Here is a 22,095-nt window from a genome sequence, read left to right as displayed (position 1 = left end):
ACTCAAGTTAATTTTATATTATCATATGCATATAGTGCATATGAAATGGAGAACAATGCATATGCGCTTCTAAACAAATTATGTATTTTTAGGTAGCCTCAGCTGTGTCAAATATTATAACAATTACTACAAAATTGCTCACATTAAAATGGATTTTTGTATTCCATCCCATGATGTTTAAGTGACAGCCTAAATAACATGAATACAATGTTCTCACTGAGGCAGGTTTCAAACACTTCCCTTTTATGTAGGCACCCATTAGGGGACCTTTGGGAGACTTGGATGCATTTAGCAGTAAAATATATGATTGAATATTATAGTGATTTGCTCTATAAACTTTTATGAGAAACATTTCTTGATCTTTTTTGATCTTTTTTCAGTACTGTTACATTTATGAGAGACAGGTGGGCAGCTAATTGATATAAATGTTCATTGGGCAAATTCAATTTACTTTCTATTTCCTGTGAGGTTTTATTTCATTATTATTCACTCAGGTTTCCAATTTAAGTATTTTTGTAGGCTTGTTTTTCTATTCATTCTCCACTTTCACAATTTTCACAATCATAGAAAAGCATAATTTTGAATAATGATAAACTGGGTCATTATTTCCATACAATTAAAGAAAATATCGGTCATCATTTTATATATTGTTGTATATACCTTCTCCACAATTTTATGTTGTTAAATATTCCATATAATTTGAATGTCCAATTATTCTAATTTGATTTCTACATATTGTCCAAAAATTAGAAAATTTTACTTATATTCATTTGATGAGTCATATAAATTGTATTAAGCTACCTGAAACATCATAAATATCCAATAAATATTTTGTTCACTGAGTTTTTTGTTGCTATATCTGTAGCAAAAGAGATATCGATGATTTTTTATAACTCAAATAACACCACCAAAAAAAAAATGTATGTACTATAACTCTTGAGTAAACTCTCAAGTCATCTCTAGTACAATATTTATTTCCTTTTTAGATCTAAAATAAATTATATTGTGCATTATTTGTTTACATAAGTAATTTAAAATATAGCACTATAAACAGAAGTGGACTCTTATTCACTGCTGAGTCCCTGAGGGAGATTTTTCAAACATGAAGGTAAGAGTGAAAAATAAATAAATAAATACCCTCCAGGATTTTCAGTGCTACAGTATTTTATGTTACTCATGAAACTATAAATAAAAATTACTTCTATTTCTGAATTAAATCATTATTTTACTAATTTAAATGTTAAGTATATAATCTGTGTATGGCTAACTATTTTCAAAATAAAACAAGAAATGACAGGTAAAGTGGCAATGGTCTTACACTCACTATTCTAGTCATAACTCAGCAACAGTGTGGCCTTGGGTAATTTAATGAATTTCATTGTTTTTTCAAATGGGGATAATGAAAGTACTTAACTTACAGAATTTCTTTGAGGACTAAATGATATAATTCTTTCAAATGCTTAAACCAATACCTAACGTAGAGCAAGCACTCAAAATGTTATTTACTAATGTATTCCTAAACAATTGAAAAAGATGTTTTCCTGGTTTTGAGATTCTTTTTTTCCATTACTAAGTGAGCTATAAAAATCCCTACAAATTTTAGTGAATCATCTTAAGTGTGGTGCACACAGGGAAAAGGAATACTAAGTATAGTCCCAACACTAACTCACCTGGTGACAATTAAAAAGCCACTCACTCACCCTGTGCCTCTGTTATTTTAAATATTAAATAAGGGAGCTGGTTAAGAAATATCAGTAAGATTACTTCCATATCTAACTATCTATGTATCCATGACTTCGTCATTGAGTACTTTGATGGTCATATTTTCAAGAGCTCTCAGGTTCTATATTGTTTTTAAGTTGAGAATTCTTTTACAACCATCTCAGTATTTGATTTTATCTCTTTTGTCCTAATACATAATAAGCACTAGAAGAGAAGTATATATATACATATCTATATATATAGATATGTATATATATGTATGCACACACACACACATATACACATTCAGGCACTGCTTAACATCTGTGATACATTCTGTGAAATAGGATGCTATGTGTGGTATGTTATTTGGGCAGTGTGTGAACACAATATAATATTCTTAGCACACCAAAACCAAATTGAATTCATTCCTGCACAGTTGATTCTGACTTAATAGGACAGAGAAGAACTGCCTCATATGGTTTCCAAGGCTGTAATCTTTATGGGAGCAGAATTTCCACTTTCTTCAGCAGAGCATCTGGTGGGTTTGAACCATTGACCTGGTTGGTAGCTGAATACTTAACCATTGTACTACCAGGGCTCCTACTTAGCAAAACAACAAGCCTAAATTGCTAGGAAAAGAATTTATTGATTTTCCACCTTCATGTTGTTTAATAATTTTTTGTTTCACTTCTAACTTGACACTTCTCCTTTGTCTCTTTCTGCTGCCATCACTATCACTGGTTTTTCTGTGTTTGGGAGCCATGTTGTACTTCACAGTAATATAGTCAAAAGAAAATTAAACAGAGAGATAAAGGTAAAAAACTCAAGAGTCATGCAATGCATGAGATTAGGTGATGCTGCCTATGATTCAAAACATACACCATCATACACTAGACTTTTTATTTGTAAGTAGTGAAGTTCACATTAAAATAAAGATAGAAAGTTGAGTATAATACATACATAAGCCAGTAGCATAGATGTTTATTATGATTATCAAGATATGCATTATAGGTTATATATACATGCCATTATACACCTGGCAGCACGATCACTTTGTATACAAAACACATGAAATACATTTGTAGTATATGGGAAGGTGTTACATTCACTATGTCCAGTTACATCTGCTATGTCCAGTTCTCTGATTGGGATTTCTGAACTCTATCATAACCTTAGGAGCTCTGGTGGCATAGTGCCTAAGGCATTTGACTGCTAACCAGAAGTCTGGCGGTTCAAACCCACCAGCTACTCCTCAAAAGGAAGATTGGGCAACCTACTTCCTCAGTGAAACTGCCTTGGAAAACCAAGGAGGGGTTGCTATGAGTTGGATCCTACTCCATGGAAATGAGCTTCAGCATTATTATCTTACAGGACCACAGTCATATATGCAACAGGACATTGTATGAATGGAAGCTTTGTGGTTGATGACTCTGTGTGTGTGTGTGTGTGTGTCTTTGTGTATATGGAGCTCTGGTGTTTTAGTGGTTTAGGCATTTGGATACTAACCAAAAGGCTGTGGTTCAAGCCCATCAGCTGCTCAAAGAAAGATGGGGCATTCTGCTTCTGTGAAGATTTACAGCCTTGGAAACTCAATAGGGGTTGCTATGAGTTGGAATCCACTCAATGACAGTGAGTTTGGTCTTTGAATATATATATATATATATATATATATATATATATATAATTTGTCAATAGTATTTGAAAGAGAACTCAACAAATGCTTAAACTAACTTTATTCCCCAGTTGCCTAGTGTTGCTATTATTTTGTCACTGTAAATATCCAAATATTCAGCCTATCCTTTATTTTTATAATAAACAGAAATGTTTTAAACTATATTTTGACCATGACTGCATCATTATGGAAGTATTGTAGGTCAAATAACTGATTTTTCTAAATATTATACAATTACACTATATATATTTACCATTGCAAGGTCAATATAAATGTTACACTGAACCTAAACTTTATCTATTCATGAATATCTTCATAATGATTTGCTTTCTTGGTATACAATTTAATATTGTATAGTAATTTATACAATGAACTGATTATTAATGTAATAATAAAAAAAATCAATCATCATTTTTACTTATATTACTAAGTTAAACAACACTATATATCCTCAACAATCTATAACTACCAATAGGTTCAAAGATTGAATACTAATCATATTATGACAGTATTGAGTAATGAGTACTCCATTTTCATTTCTACAAAAGCTTGATGTAATTTAATGAATGAAGTCAATTTGTTCCGCTTTTCAGAACTGGTTGTTTTCTGATATAGGCCAAGATTTTAAAAGAAGTGTTTACTGATGATCAATTACTTCATACTTAATGTCCATTTCACAGCATAAAGATAAATACTTTTTTAAAATTAAGAACATAGGTGAACTCAGTGGCATTTGTAAGGGGTGTGGGGATGCAGATCACATCAGGTGATGCTGTCAGAGATGACACCAAAATGACTGAAATTTCTGTGCAATGATTCAGCAGAAATTTTTATTTTTTATAAAAAATATCACTGTAGTTACTATAACAAAAACAATTTTTGTAAGGCCAGATTACACGTACCAACATACTTTCAAGGCCAACAGTCTATGCTAATTTACTTTTTGAACCTTCTAATGGCTCTTGTCAGAGCTATCATTTTTTTCCCAATTACAACAACTCTTTGAATCATGTGGTTTCATCAGTACAGGCTTGTCAGACGAAAAGAGCTCTGGTAACATAGTGCCTAAGGCTTTGTCTGCTAACCAGAAGGCTGGTGATTCAAACCCACCAAGCCACTCCTCAGAAGGAAGATTAGGCAATCTACTTCCATGGAGATACTGCCTCAGAAGCCCAAGGAGGGGTCGCTATGAGTTGAATGTACTCAACAGCAGTGAGTATTCATATACTCAAAAAAAAAAAATTACATTTAAGCAATTTACAACTATATTTATCACACATTAATCTATGATTAAAATTGATAATAAACACTTCTTAAGATTCTGTTTAGTCTGGTACAGAAGGAGGTTCATGGGGTGAAGGAGATGTGTCTCTCTGAGTTATCACACTGGGTAACACCAACCCTAGTGACACCATGGTATGAACACCATCTAAACACTGCTCTAAAGCCACATAAATATATGTGGACTACATTGTTGATATCCATAATATATAACCCAAAACTGAATTTTGCCAAAACTAGGATTTCTTGGCAGCATCTAAGAAAACCTGGGAAATGACTGAAGGAGCTCAAATTACTTAAATAAAATATTGAAAATCTCTTGCTATCAGGGGGAGCTCTGGTAGCGTAGTGCCTAAGGCATTTGACTGCTAATCAGAAGGCTGGTGGTTCAAACCCACCAGCCACTCCTTGGAAGAAAGATGGGGCAATCTACTTCTGTAGTGATACCACCTCTGAAACCCAAGGAGGGGTCGCTATGAGTCAGGTCCGACTCGACGGCACATACAACAACAACTTGCTACCAGGATAACATAAAGAAAAGCATAACTATTCAGTGTATTCAGAGATAAAATATTCAAAAAATGTTAATGAATGTTAACTCTACAAAAAATTTAAATGTATGAATGTAAATATCAACTACTTAGAAATACAGAACTTATTTTAATGAGCTTTCTTTTACTCTTCCTTGAGAATACATTGACATTAATAATAATTTTTTGAAATAGAACTTAGTTTTGTTTAATTTGAAGAATATTACTTACCAGTGCCTTTATAGTATTTTGTACAGTTCCCATATTCAATATCCTCCTTTTTAATATCAAATTGAGGCAATGCAATTTTTTCTAACTGAACAGGATCACCTGACTGCCAGATAAATCGTAAATCATCAGTTGTGTAACCAACTATAAACAAAAATAAATTATAAATAAAAATATTAGTTTTAGATATAGGTAATTTTAAATGCTTTCTTAATACAAACATTAAATGTAGAAAAAATGATCAAATAGGGCCCCCTCATATAATATCATTGCTATGAAAATATAAGGAAGTAAAATTCTATGGCTACCAATGAAAATATTACCATAAGATTTGTAGGTCATAGTCTTTAATAAATCAGCCTATTCCAAATAGGTGTCAAAAACAGTAGTCCATTTCTCTACATCAAAATTCTAAATTTTTATCAATAAAAAAGTAATATACAAATACTTAGTTTTACAAATATATATATATATATATATATATATATATATATATATTTACAATATTCTATCTAAAATTTTTTGAAGATATTTTTAAAGATTATTCTGAAGAAATCACTGCTAACTGTTTTATAGGAGTTTCATTACCACAGAAAAGCAATAAAATAATACCTCAAACATGGATCATTACAACATTATTTCAGCATTCTGAAGCACTAGTTTTACTTAGATAATGTAGCTATAATTTAATGATCTGATATGGTTTTACAGCATATAATAGTCTACTGTTCAATTGTTTTTCAAAGTAATAGACTTATATGTTGGAATATTTTATAACAATCATGTCCACTCATATATACAACACATAAACACAAACATACACACACACACACACACACACTTACATAAACTCTCAGTTTAAACTTGGAAAGCAATAGATACTGTTAAAATTTAGGATCCTTTTCAGCAGTATTTGAAAAAACACAAATAATCACTACATAACCAAGTATACCATCTAGCAAACATGTACCAGGCAATTTACAAGATGTTATTCAATAGTCTTTGCAGACTTGGGCTATGGTGTATAAGTATTCAGGCTAAAGATTCCTTATAATATTGGTATTACTTTTTCAAGGTATGTTTCCTAGTTCATTCTCAAAAGATAAACATCACAGCAAATTCATTAATATACCTGTTTTATAAATAGATCAATGAATTAATATATTTAGGGTATATTTCATAAACTAAAATTATATAACCATAGGAACAAAAAAAATCCTATCTTGTGAAAAAAAAATCCAAAGAAAATGAATTCTTAGTAGGATGCAGAGGATATTTTTCAAATTTTGTACTATGAAAATGTGACTTTTAGCATCATCAAAAGTACTTAATTTAAAGCATCATTTTCTCCTTTATTTTGTCTATATTACTAATTCAAATTAAGATGGTAATTTTCAATAAGTTAGTAATGTATACCTACATCAGATGAACTGAAATTCATTTACTGCAAAAAATTATTCTAATGTATTTGTAATCAAATGTATTGCCTTTTCCATTGTTATCTAACATACTAGTAAAATGTATTGTCTAAACATTATAAACATTTTTAATTCCATAATCACTTATAGACTAATTTACATACAGCTCTCCAGTTGCATCTTACAACGTTGTGTGTCCATGGGAAACAAGGTCAAGTCCAAAGGGCAGGAAAGAGTAATAGATAACCTGAAGGTAGAAACATGGGTCTTAGAAATCACATAAAATACCTCTCTGAGATTTACCTATTTTAAAAAGAAAACATAACATTAAATATCAATGATTACCTCATGCTGACAAGGACATCTCCATCCCGAAAAATAAAGAGAAGGATATTTTCCTGGGTAACATCATGAAAATTGGCACTTTTTTCATTTGCAAAAAATAAATCAGGTTTCCACAGACACTTGTACATTGTGGGATCCACTGTCAGTGCATCTGAGCCCCTAAAGTCACTGGGGAGCTTCAGCCTGGGATCGTTCCACTTTTGTCTCAGAAATATGTTAACTCTATAGTCCTGGAAAATAAATGTTTGCATGTGGTTATTGTTATTTTCAAGTAAGTGTTCAGCACCTGAATAAATAAAACAGTTTCAATGATTAGCAAAACAGAGAGTTTTGCTCTTCTAACATCAACTAGTATCACAACAGCTCAGTCACTAAATAAGAGTTCCATCAGCTATACTAAAAAACAAAACAAAACACTATCTTCAATTCCTATCTACTGACATTTCCATAATACTTGCTACTTAGACCTCAAAATACAACTTTATCAACAGTTGTTTCACCTTCATAAAACACCAAATATCCCCTTTGGTTATATATTATTGTTATTGTTGTTATGTGCCGTCGAGTCGGACCTGACTCATAGCGACCCCTCCTTGGGTTTCCGAGGCAGTATCACTAAGGAAGTAGATTGCCCCATCTTCCTTCCGAGGAGTGGCTGCTGGGTTTGAACCACCAGCCTTCTGGTCAGCAGTCAAGTGCTTTAGGCAGTATACTACCAGTACTCCCGGTGGTATTGTAAAAGCATGAAAATTCCAAATTGGTACCATTCTACCCAAACAGGTAAAATAAAATTTCATTTAAAAATGGATAAGGAGCTAAATCTAGAAATTAATAATAGGAAGAACAGAGAAAGAAATATTAAGTACTTGCACTGAAAGCAGATGACACATTACTTAAAAACTATTGGGTCATAGAAGGAATTAAAGGAAAAATTTAAAATATTTAGAATCAATTGAGAAAGAAAATACAACACAGCAAAACCTTTGGGACACAACAGAAACAGTGCTCAGAAGAAAATACATAGTGGTAACTGCATACATCTAAAAATAAGAAAGGTCCAAAATCAATAACTTAACTCAACAACTTAAACAAATAGAAAAGGAAGAGCAAAAGAAGACCATAATCATCAGAGAAAGGAAATAATAACAATCAGAGCAGAAATAAATGAAACAGAAAAACAATAGAAAGAATCAACAAGACAAAAAGTTGTTTCTTTGAGAGAATTAATAAAATTGGCAAAGCACTGACCAAATTGACAAAGGGAAAACATGAGAACATGACAAAGGGAAAATAAGAAAAGAGACAGTGACATTACAGCAGAACCAAATAAGATAAAGAATATTACAGAATATTATGAAAAATTGTACTCCAACAAATTTGAAAACAGAAGAAATGAACAAATTTCTAGAAACAACAGTACCTATTGCATTTCTAGAATTACAACAACTAACTCACTGCCATTGAGTCGGATCTGACTCATAGCAACCCCTCCTTGGATTTCTGAGGCAGTATCACTATGGAAGGAGATTGCCCCATCTTCCTTCTGAGGAGTGGCTGGTGGGTTTGAACCACCAGCCTTCTGGTTAGTAGTCAAATGCCTTAGGCACTAAGCCACTGGAGCTCCCAGCAGATCTATACAGACACATAATAAAAGAAGAAATTAAGGCTGTCATTAAAAAAATAAAAATAAAAAAATCGCAACAGAAAAAAGTACTGGCCATTTGGCTTCACTGGAGAATTCTACCAGTCAGAGAACAGCTGACAGCACTTCTACTGAAACTATTCCAACATATAAAAAAAGAAAAGAATACTCCTGAATTCATTCATTCAATGAAGAAAGCATAACACTGATACCAAAGTCAGACAAAGACATCACAAAAAAAGAAAATTATAGACCAATATCACCCATGAATATAGACAGAATATTCTCCACAAAATTCTAATCCACAGAATTCAACAGCATATCCAAAAAATAATTCATCATGATTGACTGCAATTCAGACCAGGGATGCAATAGTGGTTTAATATTAGAAAATCAATCAATATAATTCACCACATAAATAAAACAAAGAAAAAGTATCACATGATCATCTCAATTGATGGAAAAAATGGCATTTGATAAAATCTAATACCCTTTATTCATAAAAACTCTCAGCAAAATAAGAATAGAAGGAAAAATACTCAACACAATCAAGGGCAACAGTCAACCTTATTCTCAGTGGATAAAGATTTAGAGCACTTCCCTTGCAAAAGGGAAGAAGAAATGGGTGTCCATTACTATCACTTTTATTCAATATTGAACTGGAAGCTGAAACAGAAAATCTCAAAGTCCACACAAGAAAGTTACTGGAATGAATAGGATTCAACAAAGTGACAAGATACAAGATAAGCACACAAGAATTAGTTTGTTCCTCTACACTAACAAAGAGAACTCTGAAAAGGAAATCAAGAAATCACTACTATTTACAATAGCCCCCAAAAGGATAACATATCTAAGAATAAACCTAGCCAGGGACTTAAAAGACTTATATAAGGAAAATTATAAAACATTATTGTAAGAAACTAAAAGAAATCTACATAAATGGAAAAAAAAAAAACATTTAATGCTCATGGATTATAAGCCTTAACACTGTGAACATATCAGTACTAATAAAAGCAATCTGGAGGTATAATGCAATCTCGGTCCAAATCTCAACAACATTCCTTAATGAAGTAGAAAATTAATCTCCAACTATATATGGAAAGGGAGCTCTGGTAGCATAGTGCCTAAGGCACTTGACTGCTAACCAGAAGGCTGGTGGTTCAAACCCACCAGCCACTCCTTGGAAGGAAGGTTGGGCAATCCTACTTCCATGGTGATACTGCCTCGGAAACCCAAGGAGGAATCGCTATGAGTCGGGGCTGACTTGACGGCAAATAACAACAACAACATATATGGAAAAGAAGGAGGCCTCAAATAGCTAAAGCAATATTGATGAAGAAAAATAAAGTAGGAATCCTCACACTCCCCAATCGCAAAACTTCCTATAGTATTATTACAGTAATATAATAATATTTTATTACCATAGTAATAAAAACAGCCTGGTGCTGATTCAACGATAGACATATAGACCAATGGAATAGAACTGAGAACCCAGAAGCAAATTTATCCATCTATGGACAGCTGAGCTTCAACAAAGGGCTGAAGTCTATTCAATGCAGAAGAAACAAGTCTCTTGTAAATGGTGCTGGCAAAACTGGATAACCATTTGCAGAAAAATGAAACAGGATCTTTACCTCACACCATACACAAAAACTAACTCAAAAAGTCCTAAATATTAATGTTAAAATAATAAAGTTCCTGGAAGATAACATAGGGAGACACTTGGGAACCTAATTTTCAGCATAAATAGTCTATCAGACACAACTAGAAATTTATGAATAAAAGAAGAGTAAATAGATAACTGGAACCTCCTAAAAATTAAATACTTATGTTCATGAAAAAATAATGACAAATCCACGAAACATAACATGGATGAATCTGGAGGATGTCATACTGAGTTAAATAAGTCAATCACAAAAGGACAAATGTTGCATGGCCCCATCATTATACAAAGTCAAGAACAGGTATACACACAGAAAGCAACATTTTTTGATGGTTATTGGGAAAGGAAGGGATGGAGGCGTAATCATTTCTAGATTGATGTTGTTGCTAGGTGCTGTCGAGTTAGTTTCAACTCATAACAACCCTATGTAAAACAAAACAAAACTGCCCAGTCCTGCACCATCCTCAAAATTATTGCCTTGCTTGAGCCCATCATCATAGTTACTGTGTTAATCCATCTCGTGGAGGTCCTTTCCCTTTTTCACTGACCCTCTACTTTACCAAGCATGATATGCTTCTCCAGGGATTAGTCTGTTCTGACAACATGACCAAAGTATATAAAACAAAGTCTGGCCAACCTCATTTCTAAGGAGCTTTCTGGCTGAAATTTCTCCCAGACATATTTGTTGGTTCATCTAGCAATCCATAGTACATTCAGTATTTTTTGTCAATTCAAATGCATCAATTCTTCTGCATTCTCCCTTATCCATTGTCCTGCTCTCACATGATTTTGAGGCTACTGAAAAGAAAACAGCTTGGTTCGGGTGCACCTTAGTATTCAAAGTGACATGTTTGCTGTTTAACAGTTTAAAGAGTTCTTTTGTAGCAGATTTGTCCAATATAATACATCGGATGTCTTACCTTCTGCTTCCATGAGCATTGACTGTGGATCTAAGTACAATGAAATCCTTGACAACTTCAATCTCTTCTCCATTTATCATAATGTTACATATTGGTCTAGTTATGAGGATTTTCTCTTTTTTTAATGTTGAGGTGCAATCCATACTGAAGGCTGGATCTTCATCAGTAAGTGTTTCAAGCCTTCTTCATTCTCAGCAAGCAAGGTTGTGTCATCTGTATGTTGCAGGTTGTTAGTCTTCCTCCAATCCTGATGCTGCATTCTTCTTATAGTCCAGCTTCTTGGATTATTTGCTCAGTATATCCATTGAATGAGTATGGTGAAAGTATACAACCCTAATGTAGACTTTTCTGATTTTAAACCATGTAGTATTCCCTTGTTTTGTTTGAATGACTGCCTCATGAGCACAATTAAGTCTTCTGGAATTCCAAACTTGGCAATGTTATCCATAATTTGTTATGATCTACTCAGTTAAATGTGTTTGGATAGTCAATGAAACACAGGTAAAAATCTTTCCGGCATTTTTTGCTTTCATTCAAGATTCATCTACAAAATTGTTCTTGTTGTTGTTAGGTACCATCGTGTCGGCTTCAACTCAAAGCAACATTATGTACAACAGAACAAAACACTGTCAGGTCACGTGCCAGCCTCACAATCCTTGCTATACCTGAGCCCATGCTTGCAGCCACTGTATCAATCCATCTCATGAAGAGCCTTCTCCTTTTTCACTGACCCTCCACTTTATCAAGAATGATATGTTTCTCCAGGGAATTGTGCCTTCTGACAGCATAACCAAAGTAGGTGAGACTAAGTCTGGCCATTCTCACTTCCAAGAAGCATTCCAGCTGCACTTCTTCCAGGACAGATTTGTTGGTTATTCTGGCAGTTTATGGTACTTTTGGGAGCTTTAGTGGTGTAGTGTGTAAGGGATTTGACTGCTAATCAGAAAGTTGGTGGTTCAAACCTACCAGCCACTCCTCAGAAGGAAGACTGGGCAATCCATTCCGTAGAGATACCACTTCAGAAATCCAAGGAGGGATAGCTATAAGTCGGATTTAACTCGAGGGCAGTGAGTTTCAGCGTGTGTGTGTGTGTGTGTGTTTTTGTATGGTACTTTCAGTATTCTTTGCCAACACCACAACTCAGAAGCATCAACTCTTCTTCAGTCTTCTTTATTCACTGTTCAGTTTTCACATGCATATAAGGCGAATGAAAACACCATGGCTTGGGTTAGGCACACCTTAGACTTCAAAGAGACATCTTTGCCTTTCAGCACTTTAGAGGTCTTTTGCCTGGAGCAATACCTCATCTGATTTCTTGACTGCTGCTTCCATTGGTGTTGATTGTGGAAACAAGTGATATGAAATCATTGATAACTTCAATCTTTTCTCCATTTATTGTCATGCTGCTTATTGGTCCACTCATGAGGATTTTCATTTTCTTCATGATGATGGGTAATCCATACTGCAGACTATAATCTTTAATCTTCATCAGTAAATGCTTCAAATCATCTTCACTTTCAGCAAGCAAGGTTGTGTCATCTGCATAACATAGGTTCCTCCAACCTTGATGCCACATTCTTCTTCATATAGTCCAGCTTCTCAGATTATTTGCTCAGCAAATAAGTATGGTGAAAGGATACAACCCTGATATACTCCCTTCCTGATTTTAAACTATGTGGTATTCCCTTGTTCTGTTCAATGACAGCCTCCTGGTCTTTGTACAGGATCCTCATGAGCACAATTAAGTGTTCTGGAATTCTCAATCTTCCCAATGTTATCCATAATTTGTTATGAACCACACAGTCAAATGCTTTTGCGTGGTCAATAAAACACAAGTAAATATCTTTCTGGTATTCTTTGCTTTCAGCCAAGATCCATCTGACATCAGCAATGATAACCCTCATTCCACATCCTCTTCTGAATCCAGCTTGCTTTTCTGGAAGTTCCTGGCAATATATTGCTGCAACCATTTTTGAATTATATTCAACAAAATTGTACTTGCATGTGATATTAATGATATTGTTCAATAATTTCCACATTCTGTGGGATCACCTTTCTTTGGAATGGGTGCATATATGGATGTCTTCCAGTCAGCCAGGTAGCTGTTTTCCAAATTTCTCGGCATAGAGAAATAAATACCTCCATTGCAGCATCCATTTATTGAAACATCTCAACGGGTATACTGTCAATTCCTGGAACCTTATTTTTCACCAGTTCCTTTAGTGCAGCTTCAACTTCTTCCTTCAGTACCATTGGCTCTTGTTCATATGCTACCTCCTGAACTGGATGACTATTGGTCAGTTCTTTTTGATATAGTGACTCTGTGTATTTCTTCCATATTCTTTTGATGTTCCCCACATCATTCAATATTTTGCCCACAGAATCTTTCAATATTACAACTCCAGGCTTGAATTTTCCTTCAGTTCTTTAGAGCTTGAGAAATGCCACACTTGTTCTTTCCTTTCAGTTTTCTAACTCCAGGTCTTTGCACATTTCATTATAATTGACTGTCTTCTTGAGCTGCTCTTTGAAATCTTCTCTTCAGCTCTTTTATCTTATCATTCCATTTGCTGTAGCTATTCTCCACTCAAGAGCAATTTTCAGTCTCTTCTAACACACATTGTGGTGTTTTCTTTCTTTCCTATCTTTTCAATGACCTTTTGCTTTCTTCATGTATGACATTCTTGATATCATCACACAATTCCTCTGGTTTTTGGTCACTGGTGTTCAATGCATCAAATCAATTCTTTAGATGGCCTCAAAATTCAGGTAGGATATAATCAAGGTCATATATTCATTCTTGTGGACTTGTTTCATCTTCAACTTGAACTTGCATATGAGCAGTTGATTATCTGTTCCTCAATCAGCTCCTGACCTTATTTTGCCTGGGGATATTGAGTCTCTCCCTCATCCCTTTCCACAGCAGTATTAGATCTGATTCCTCTGTGTTCTTTCAAGGTTCATGTGTATAGCCACTGTTTCTGTTGTTGAAAAAAAGTATTTGCAATGAATAAGTCTTTGGTTTTGCAAAATTCTATCATGTGATCTCCAGCCTCATTTCTGTCACCAAGGCCATATTTTCCAAGTACTGGTGATTCTTCTTTATTTCCAACTTTTGCATTCCAGTCACCAGTGATAATTAACACATGCTGATTGCATGTTCAGTCAATTTCAGACTGTAGAAGTTAGTAAAAATCTTCTATTTCCTAATTTTTGGCTTTGGTGGTTGGTGTGTAAATTTGAATAACAGTAGTATTAACTGGTCTTCCTTTTAGGCATATGGATACTATCCCATCACTGACAGCATTGTACTTCAGGACAGATCTTGAAACATTCTTTGTAACAATAAATGGCACACCATTCCTCTTCAATTTGTCATTTCTGACATAGTAGATAGTATGACTGTCTGATTCAAAATGGCCAAAACCAGTCAATTTCAGCTCACTAATCCCTAGGATATCGATCTTTATGTGTTCCATTTCATGTTTGACAACTTCCAATTTTCCTAGATTCATACTTCATGCATTCCATTTTTTGATTATTAATGGACGTTTGCAGCTGTTTTTTCTCATTTTGAGCTGTGCCACATCAGCGAATGGAGGTCAAGAAAACTTTATTCCATCCATAACATTAAGGTTGGCTCCACTCTGAGGAGGTAGTTCTTCCCCAGTCATATTTTTAGTGCCTTCTGACCTGAGGCACTCATCATCCAGCACTATATCAGACAATGTTTCAGGGCTATTCCTAAAGTGTTCCAGTAATATATCAGACAGTGTTTCACTGCTATTCATAAGGTTTTCACTGGCCAATTCTTTAAGAAGTGGATGGTCTCTTCCTTCTTCCAAGTCTGTCTTAGTCTGGAAGATCTGCTGAAACTTGTCCACCATGGGTGACGCTGCTGGTATTTGAAATATCATTGGCATAACTTTCAGCCTCACAGCAACATGCAAGTCACCACAGTATGACAAACTGACAGGTGAGTGGATCTACATACTAGACACCTGTTATTTTTGGTGATGGGAAATGCAACACCAAATATTGATAATGTCCGCACAACTTGATCAAAGTAAATAAAAACACAAAGAAATATGCAAGAGAAAGGGACCATTAAGGTAAATGCTATAACACAATTTTGCAATAAGAGTAGTAACAACCAAAACTGTGTGTTTACATAAGTAGATATGTATGCAATATATATGAAGGCATATGTGAATACATGCATGTGCATGTATAAGTGTATCTGTAAGCATATGTATATACACATTTATGTGTGCTGAATATATATGTGTGTGTGTGTGTGTGTGTATGTTAATAAACCACATTAGGAGTATACTTATGGACATTTCCTAGACATATTCAAACACTTCTTGCAATTGACTTACTGGATGAAAAGTCTTAGGACCATGGTCTCATGGGACAACTCAGTCAACTGGCATAACCTAGTCCATAAATATAATGTCTACAGGCCAGTTTGGTGAGTAGTGTCTGGGGTCTTAAAAGCTTGAAAGCAGCCATGTAAGATACAAGTATTGGTCTCTACTAATCTGGAGGAAAATAGATTAAAGAAAAGCAAAGACTCAAATGATAAATAATTCACAGGACTAATAATGCACATGAATCGTAGCCTCTTTTAGCCTGAGACCAGAACTAGATGGTGCCTGGCTACCAATACCAATTATTCTGACCAGGGACACAATAGTTGGTCCCAGATAGAATGAAAGAAAAATGCAGAAAAATATTCAATTCCTAGAAAAATTTAGACTTACTGGATTAATAGCAACTAGAGGAACCCCCAAGAACATTGCCCTAAGATACACACTGAACTTGGAACTGAAGCTATTCCTGGAGGTCACCTTTCAACAAATTAATAGATTAGTTTAAAACACCATGTGTAATGTTCTCCCTTAAATAATCAACTACATGAGACTAAACAGACAACATTTACCCAAAAGCAAAGATGATAAGGCAAAAAGAAAACAAAAAGAATGGAATTAATGAGAATGCTGACACATTGTGAAATTTGTAACCAATGTCATAGAAAAGTTTGTATAAAAAATTGTTAAATGGGAGTCTAGTTTTCTGGGTAAACTTTTACCTGAAACACAGTAAATTATTTAAAGAATATAAAAGAAGCAAGGAAGTATATTTCTACGTGTCTTTTACTAATCAACAGAAAAACTGCAAAAATAACATATTTATATATATTATTGACAAGGAAAAAGTAAAACTGATCTTGACCATTCACCTATCCTGATAGCTAATGTTGTGTGTTAATTTGGCTGGGCCATAATTCTAAGTAGATCAGCAGTTATGATGTACTTGTTACCCATGATGACATTGTATATACTATAATCACCTCCATGATGAAATCTCTATGAGCAGCCAGTCAGTTGAAAGGGAGTTACCTTTCGGGTGTGGCCTCCTTCCAGTATATACGGAAAAGCTTTGGGAAAGATCTCCAGCATTTCTTTAATTTGGGACCCTGCATTTGGCCTGTTATCATGCCCAGTTCCTGGACTTGAACCATGTTGCCTGCCGATGTTGGTTGGTATTATTGCCTTCATAGCCTGTGAGAGAACAATCTGCATTATACCTGTCAATCTTAGATTCATTTGTCTCAGAAGCTAGCAGCCTGCTATACTGGCTACCAATCTGGAATTTGTTAGCCCCTGAAGGTGTGTGAGTTAGAAGAAGCTTCCAACATAACTAATCCACAGACTTGAGACTTGCCAGTCCCTACAACTGCACTGTAGCCATCTCCTTGGGATAAATTTCTCTCTCTCTCTCTCTCTCTCTCTCTCTGTGTCTCTCTCTCCCCTCCCTGTCGTATACATACATATATGTGTATATAAGCTTCGTTGGTGTTTTGGTTATTTTGAACTGCTCTGACAGAAGATACCACAAATCGGGGATGGCTTTAACAAACAGGGTCTATCCTCTTACAGTTTAGAAAGATAGAAGTCTTAAGTTAAAAGTGTCAGTTCTAGGGTCTGGATGAAAGCCCTTTGACCTTGGGCTTCAGCTCTGCCTTTTGCTCCTGGCCCACTGGAGCTGGAGGCATCTCTTCATTCAGGCAGGTACTGGCTGCTGAGGCTGACAGACTCAAAGTCAGCAAGTATAATGGCACAGTCCTAATATTATCATACAACATGGCAGCCACTGGTTCTAGTCCAGGAACAATCCTAAACCAGTAGGAAATAGGGCAGGCTGCTGAATAAAGACTTGACTATATGCAGGGTCAGAGTGAGCCAAAAAGCTGCAGAGACCTATCTCAATGCTTCTTCTTATATACTGAAAGCACACCACATCCCTAAGGCAGCTACTCAGCTGCTCCACCATAGAATTGACTACCAGTCTCATCATGAGGAATAACTACATCTAGATAACCGGGCACTCAAAACCAGGTCCAACCAAGCTGATACACAACTTTAATACCACAATTGGTATTGGTTTTCTAGAGAACCCAGCCTAAGACACTCTTCTAAATGAATATAGAGTTTGATATGGTTGAATGAGATTTTTGATTATGCAAAATATCTCAGAGTAGATGCAAAATTTGTAAATGTTGTAATTGTTCAACTATAATTGAAAATATTTTAAAAGTCATCAAATGGCTGATTATATTACTTAATTTATTTGCCTATCTGCAATAATTCCAATTTTAAGACTTTGTAAAAATTGAATTACATCAAACCATATAGATACTCTCTAAGAATATATCAGCCAAAGAAAATTTTTAATATTTTAATATATTTTATATTTGGCAGTAAAAATGGGGTTCTACTCTAAATTGAATTGTCAATTATAGAGTCAAATTTAGTTCTGAAGCATCATTTTCAGGTCTTTTTATTTTATTTTTTTCCAAAGAACTCAAATTATGCACAAAAGTGTTCAATGGCATAAATTATATTTCCAGCTTTCCTATTTTCAGTAACCCAAAATTCATGTAATACTAGCCACTCAAAGAAATGTCTTATTCTTCTTCAGCATTTTTAAATGATCAAAGTGAATTAGATCATAAATTTCTAGTCAAAATTTAAATAATTAAACAGAAAATATAGATTATCTTTAATTAAATACTCACTGTGCTCTGGTGGTGTAGTGCCTAAGGCATCTGACTGCTAACCAGAAGGTTGGCGGTTCAAACCCACCAGCTACTCCTCAAGATTAGGCAATCTACTTCTGTAGTGTTATAGCCTCGGAAACCCCAGGAAGGGTCACTATGAGTCGTATCCAACTCGACCGGCAGTGAGTTTGGTTTGGTTATTTTGCTGTTAAGTCAGTTCCGATTCTCATCCACCCTACAGGTGGTTGTTCTTCTCCAAGACCGCAGTTCAAATGCATCATTTCTTCTGCAGTCTCCCTTATTCATTGGTCACCTCACACACGCATATGAGGGTATTGTAAAGATAATGGGTTGGGTAAAGTCAGGTCCTAGTCTTCAAAGTGACATCTTTGCTCTTTAACACTTTAAAGGGGTCTTTTGCAGCAGATTTTTCCAATGCAACACTTCATTTGATTTCTTGACTGCTGCTTCCATAGGCATTGTGGATCCAAGAAAAATGAAATCCTTGAAAAGTTTCATCTTTTCTCCATTTATTACCATTTATTTATTATGTTTATTGGTCTGTTGTGAGGATTTTTGTTTTCTTTGTGTGAAATGTAATTCATACTGAAAGCTGTAGTCTTAGTTTTCATCAGTACTTGCTTCAAGCGTCCTTTACTTTCAGGAAGCAAGGTTGTGTCATCTGCATATTGCCAGTTTTTAATAAATTTTCCTCCAATTCTGACACCAAATTCTTATTCACATAGTCCAGCTTCTCAGGTTATTTACTCAGCCAGGGATAGTACAAGAAAGAATAATACGTTGTTTTGTTGTTAGGTGATGTCAAGTTGGTTATGACTCACGGTGATCCCATGTGCAACAGAACAAAACACTGCCCAGTCCCGTGCCATCCTCACAACATTTCCTATGCTTGAGCCCATTGTTGCAGTCACTTTGTTAATCCATCTTGTTGAGGAGGGACTTTTTTTTCACTGACCCTCTACTTTACCAAGCATGCTAAAAGCACTTCTTCAGGACTGGTCCCTTCTGATATACATGAGACAAAGTCTGGCCGTTCTTGCTTCTAAGGAGCATTCTGGCTGTACTTCTTCCAGGACAGAATTGTTCATTCTTCTGGCAGTCCATGGTATTTTCAATTTTTCTCACCAATGCCAAAGTTCAAATGCTTCATTTCTTTTTGGTCTTCCTTATTCATTGTCTAGCTCTCTACAGATCTATCTATATCTATATCTATATCTATATCTATATCTATATATCTATCTATATATCGATCTATATCTATATCTCTATCTATCTATATATCTATCTATCATCTATCTATCTATCTATCTATCTATCTATCTATCTATCTATCTATATAATTTGTTTTTTTTGTCAGGGATTTCACTTCACTTGGATTCAGAGTCAACACCCATGGAAGCAGCAGTCAGGAAATCACACATTATATTGCCCTGGGGAAAAGTGCTGCAAAAGACATCTTTAAAGTGTTAAGAAGCAAAGATGTCACTTTGAACACTAAGGTGCACCTGACTCAAGCCATACTATTTTCAATCACCTCATATGCATGTGAAACTGGACAATGAATAAGGGAGACCTAAGAATTGATGCCTTTGGATTGTAGTGTTGGCAAAGAATACTGAAAATACCGTGGACTGCCAGAGGAATGAACAAATCTGTCCTAGAAGAAGTGCAGACAGAATGCTCTTTGGAAGCAAGAATGGCCAGATTTTGTCTCATCTGCTTTGGTCATGTTGTCAGGAGGGACCATTCCCTGGAGAAGGATATCATGCTTTGTAAAGTAGAGGGTCAGTGAAGAAGCAGATGAATTTACACAGTAGCTATAATGATGGGCTGAAGCATAGGAAGGATTTTGAGGATGGTGCCAGACTGGGCAGCCCTTGTTCTGTTGTACATAGGGTAGCTATGATTTGGAGCTGGCTCGACAGCACCTAACAACAACTACAACATATAATACATATCCTTTAAAATTTTGTAATTAAACATTGTCCCTAATTTTAGTCAATGATCCTTATATGAAAATACATATGAATTCTTCTCATTTTATTTATTTATTCATTTCTGTTGTTGTTGTTGTTACATGCTGTTGAGTCATCTCTACCTCATAGCAGGAAGATTGAAGACAGTCTGTGGTATGGATTACACCTCAATATAAAGAAAGCAAAAATCTTCACAACTGGATCAATAAGCAGCATCACAACAATAGAGTGAAGTTGTCAAAGACTTCATATTGCTTATTTCTACTATCAACCCCAATGGAGGTAGCAGTAAAGATATCAGATGATGTATTGCATTGGACAAATATCCTGCAAAAGACCTCTTTTCAAGTGCTGAAGAACAAAGATATCTCCTTGAAGATTGAGGTGTGCCTAGCCCAAGCCATGGTATTTTCAATTGCCTCATATGCACGTGAGAGCTGAACAATGAATAAGGAAGACTGAAGAAGAGTTGATGCTTTTGAGTTGTGGTGTTGGCAAAAATATACTGAAAGGACCATGGGCTACTAAAAGAACTAACAAATCTGTCCTGGAAGGAATGCAGCCAGAATGCTGCTTGGAAACAAGAATGGCCAGACTTCATCTCACCTACTTTGGTCATGTTGTCAGAAGGGACCATTCTCTGGGGAAGGATTTCATGCTTGGTAAAGTGGAGGGTCAATGGAAAAGGGGAAGGCCCTCAACAATGTGGAATGACACAGTGGCTGCAATGATGGGCTCATGTATAGCAAGGATCGTGAGGCTGGCACAGGACTAAGCAGTATTTCATTCATTCATATATTCATATATATAATACATAAAATATTCATATATTCATATATAAAATATCCTGATATAGGTATTTACTATATGAAAGACATATTTACCGTGAGCTCTAGTGGTGCAGTGGTTAAAGCATTTGGCTAGTAACCAAAAAGTAGGCAGTTTGAACCCATCAGCCACTCTGCAGGAGAAAAATGAGTCAATCATCTTCTTTAAATATTTGCAGCCTTGGAAAATCATGAGACAGTTACTCTGTCCTATAGGGTCCCTATGAGCAGAACCAACTCCATAGCAGTGGGTTTGGTTTTAGTCTTTTAGACATATTTAGTCTAACAACTTTACCAAAATACATTTAATTTGCAGAGTTGCTCATAAAAAAATCAAATAAGATGCTGTAGCTAAAGCTTTAAACTTGACACAAAATGAGCACTCAAGAAAAAGTTAATTTTATTACATGCATTATTATACCATTATTATCACTATATATATTATAATTACTTTGATAATACTGACAATTTCTATTGGCAGTATTACTTTCTACTTCCATAAACATGTTATCTAGAAGTTTAAATTGGTTATTTAATATTATTAATACCAACATTAATTTTACTAATCCTTCAAGATATTTATTTAAACATTATTCTTGTACTAGATATCAAGCACTATGTTTGCTATTGTTGTTAAGTGCCGTTGAGTCATTTCCGACTCATAGTGACCCCATGCACGGCAGAACGAAACACTGCCCGATCCTGCGCCAGCCCCACAATCCCTGCTATACTTGAGCCCATCATCGCAGCCACCATGTCAATCCATCTCTTTGAAGGCCTCCCCCTCTTTCATCGACCCTCC

The 22,095-nt window shown here is 35.1% G+C and overlaps 1 protein-coding gene across 1 annotated transcript in view; it reads right to left on the bottom strand.

The window, feature by feature from the left end:
* Window positions 1-22,095, bottom strand: part of GLRB (glycine receptor beta) — a 171,690-nt gene that overhangs the window by 45,380 nt on the left and 104,215 nt on the right. The window contains exons 4-6 of the mRNA XM_007943980.2: window positions 7,179-7,408; window positions 6,998-7,080; window positions 5,419-5,559 (exon numbers count right to left, since the gene is read on the bottom strand). Of these exons, the coding sequence (XP_007942171.1) occupies window positions 5,419-5,559; window positions 6,998-7,080; window positions 7,179-7,408 (454 nt within the window). The remainder of the gene's footprint in view (window positions 1-5,418; window positions 5,560-6,997; window positions 7,081-7,178; window positions 7,409-22,095) is intronic.

Source organism: Orycteropus afer, unplaced genomic scaffold, assembly GCF_000298275.1.
Source record: "Orycteropus afer afer isolate SDZICR_OR568_19922 unplaced genomic scaffold, OryAfe1.0 scaffold00116, whole genome shotgun sequence".
In the NCBI taxonomy this organism is placed as follows: Eukaryota; Metazoa; Chordata; class Mammalia; order Tubulidentata; family Orycteropodidae; genus Orycteropus; species Orycteropus afer.
Note: the sequence above shows the minus strand (reverse complement) of the source record. Positions and strands in the feature narration are given on the sequence as shown.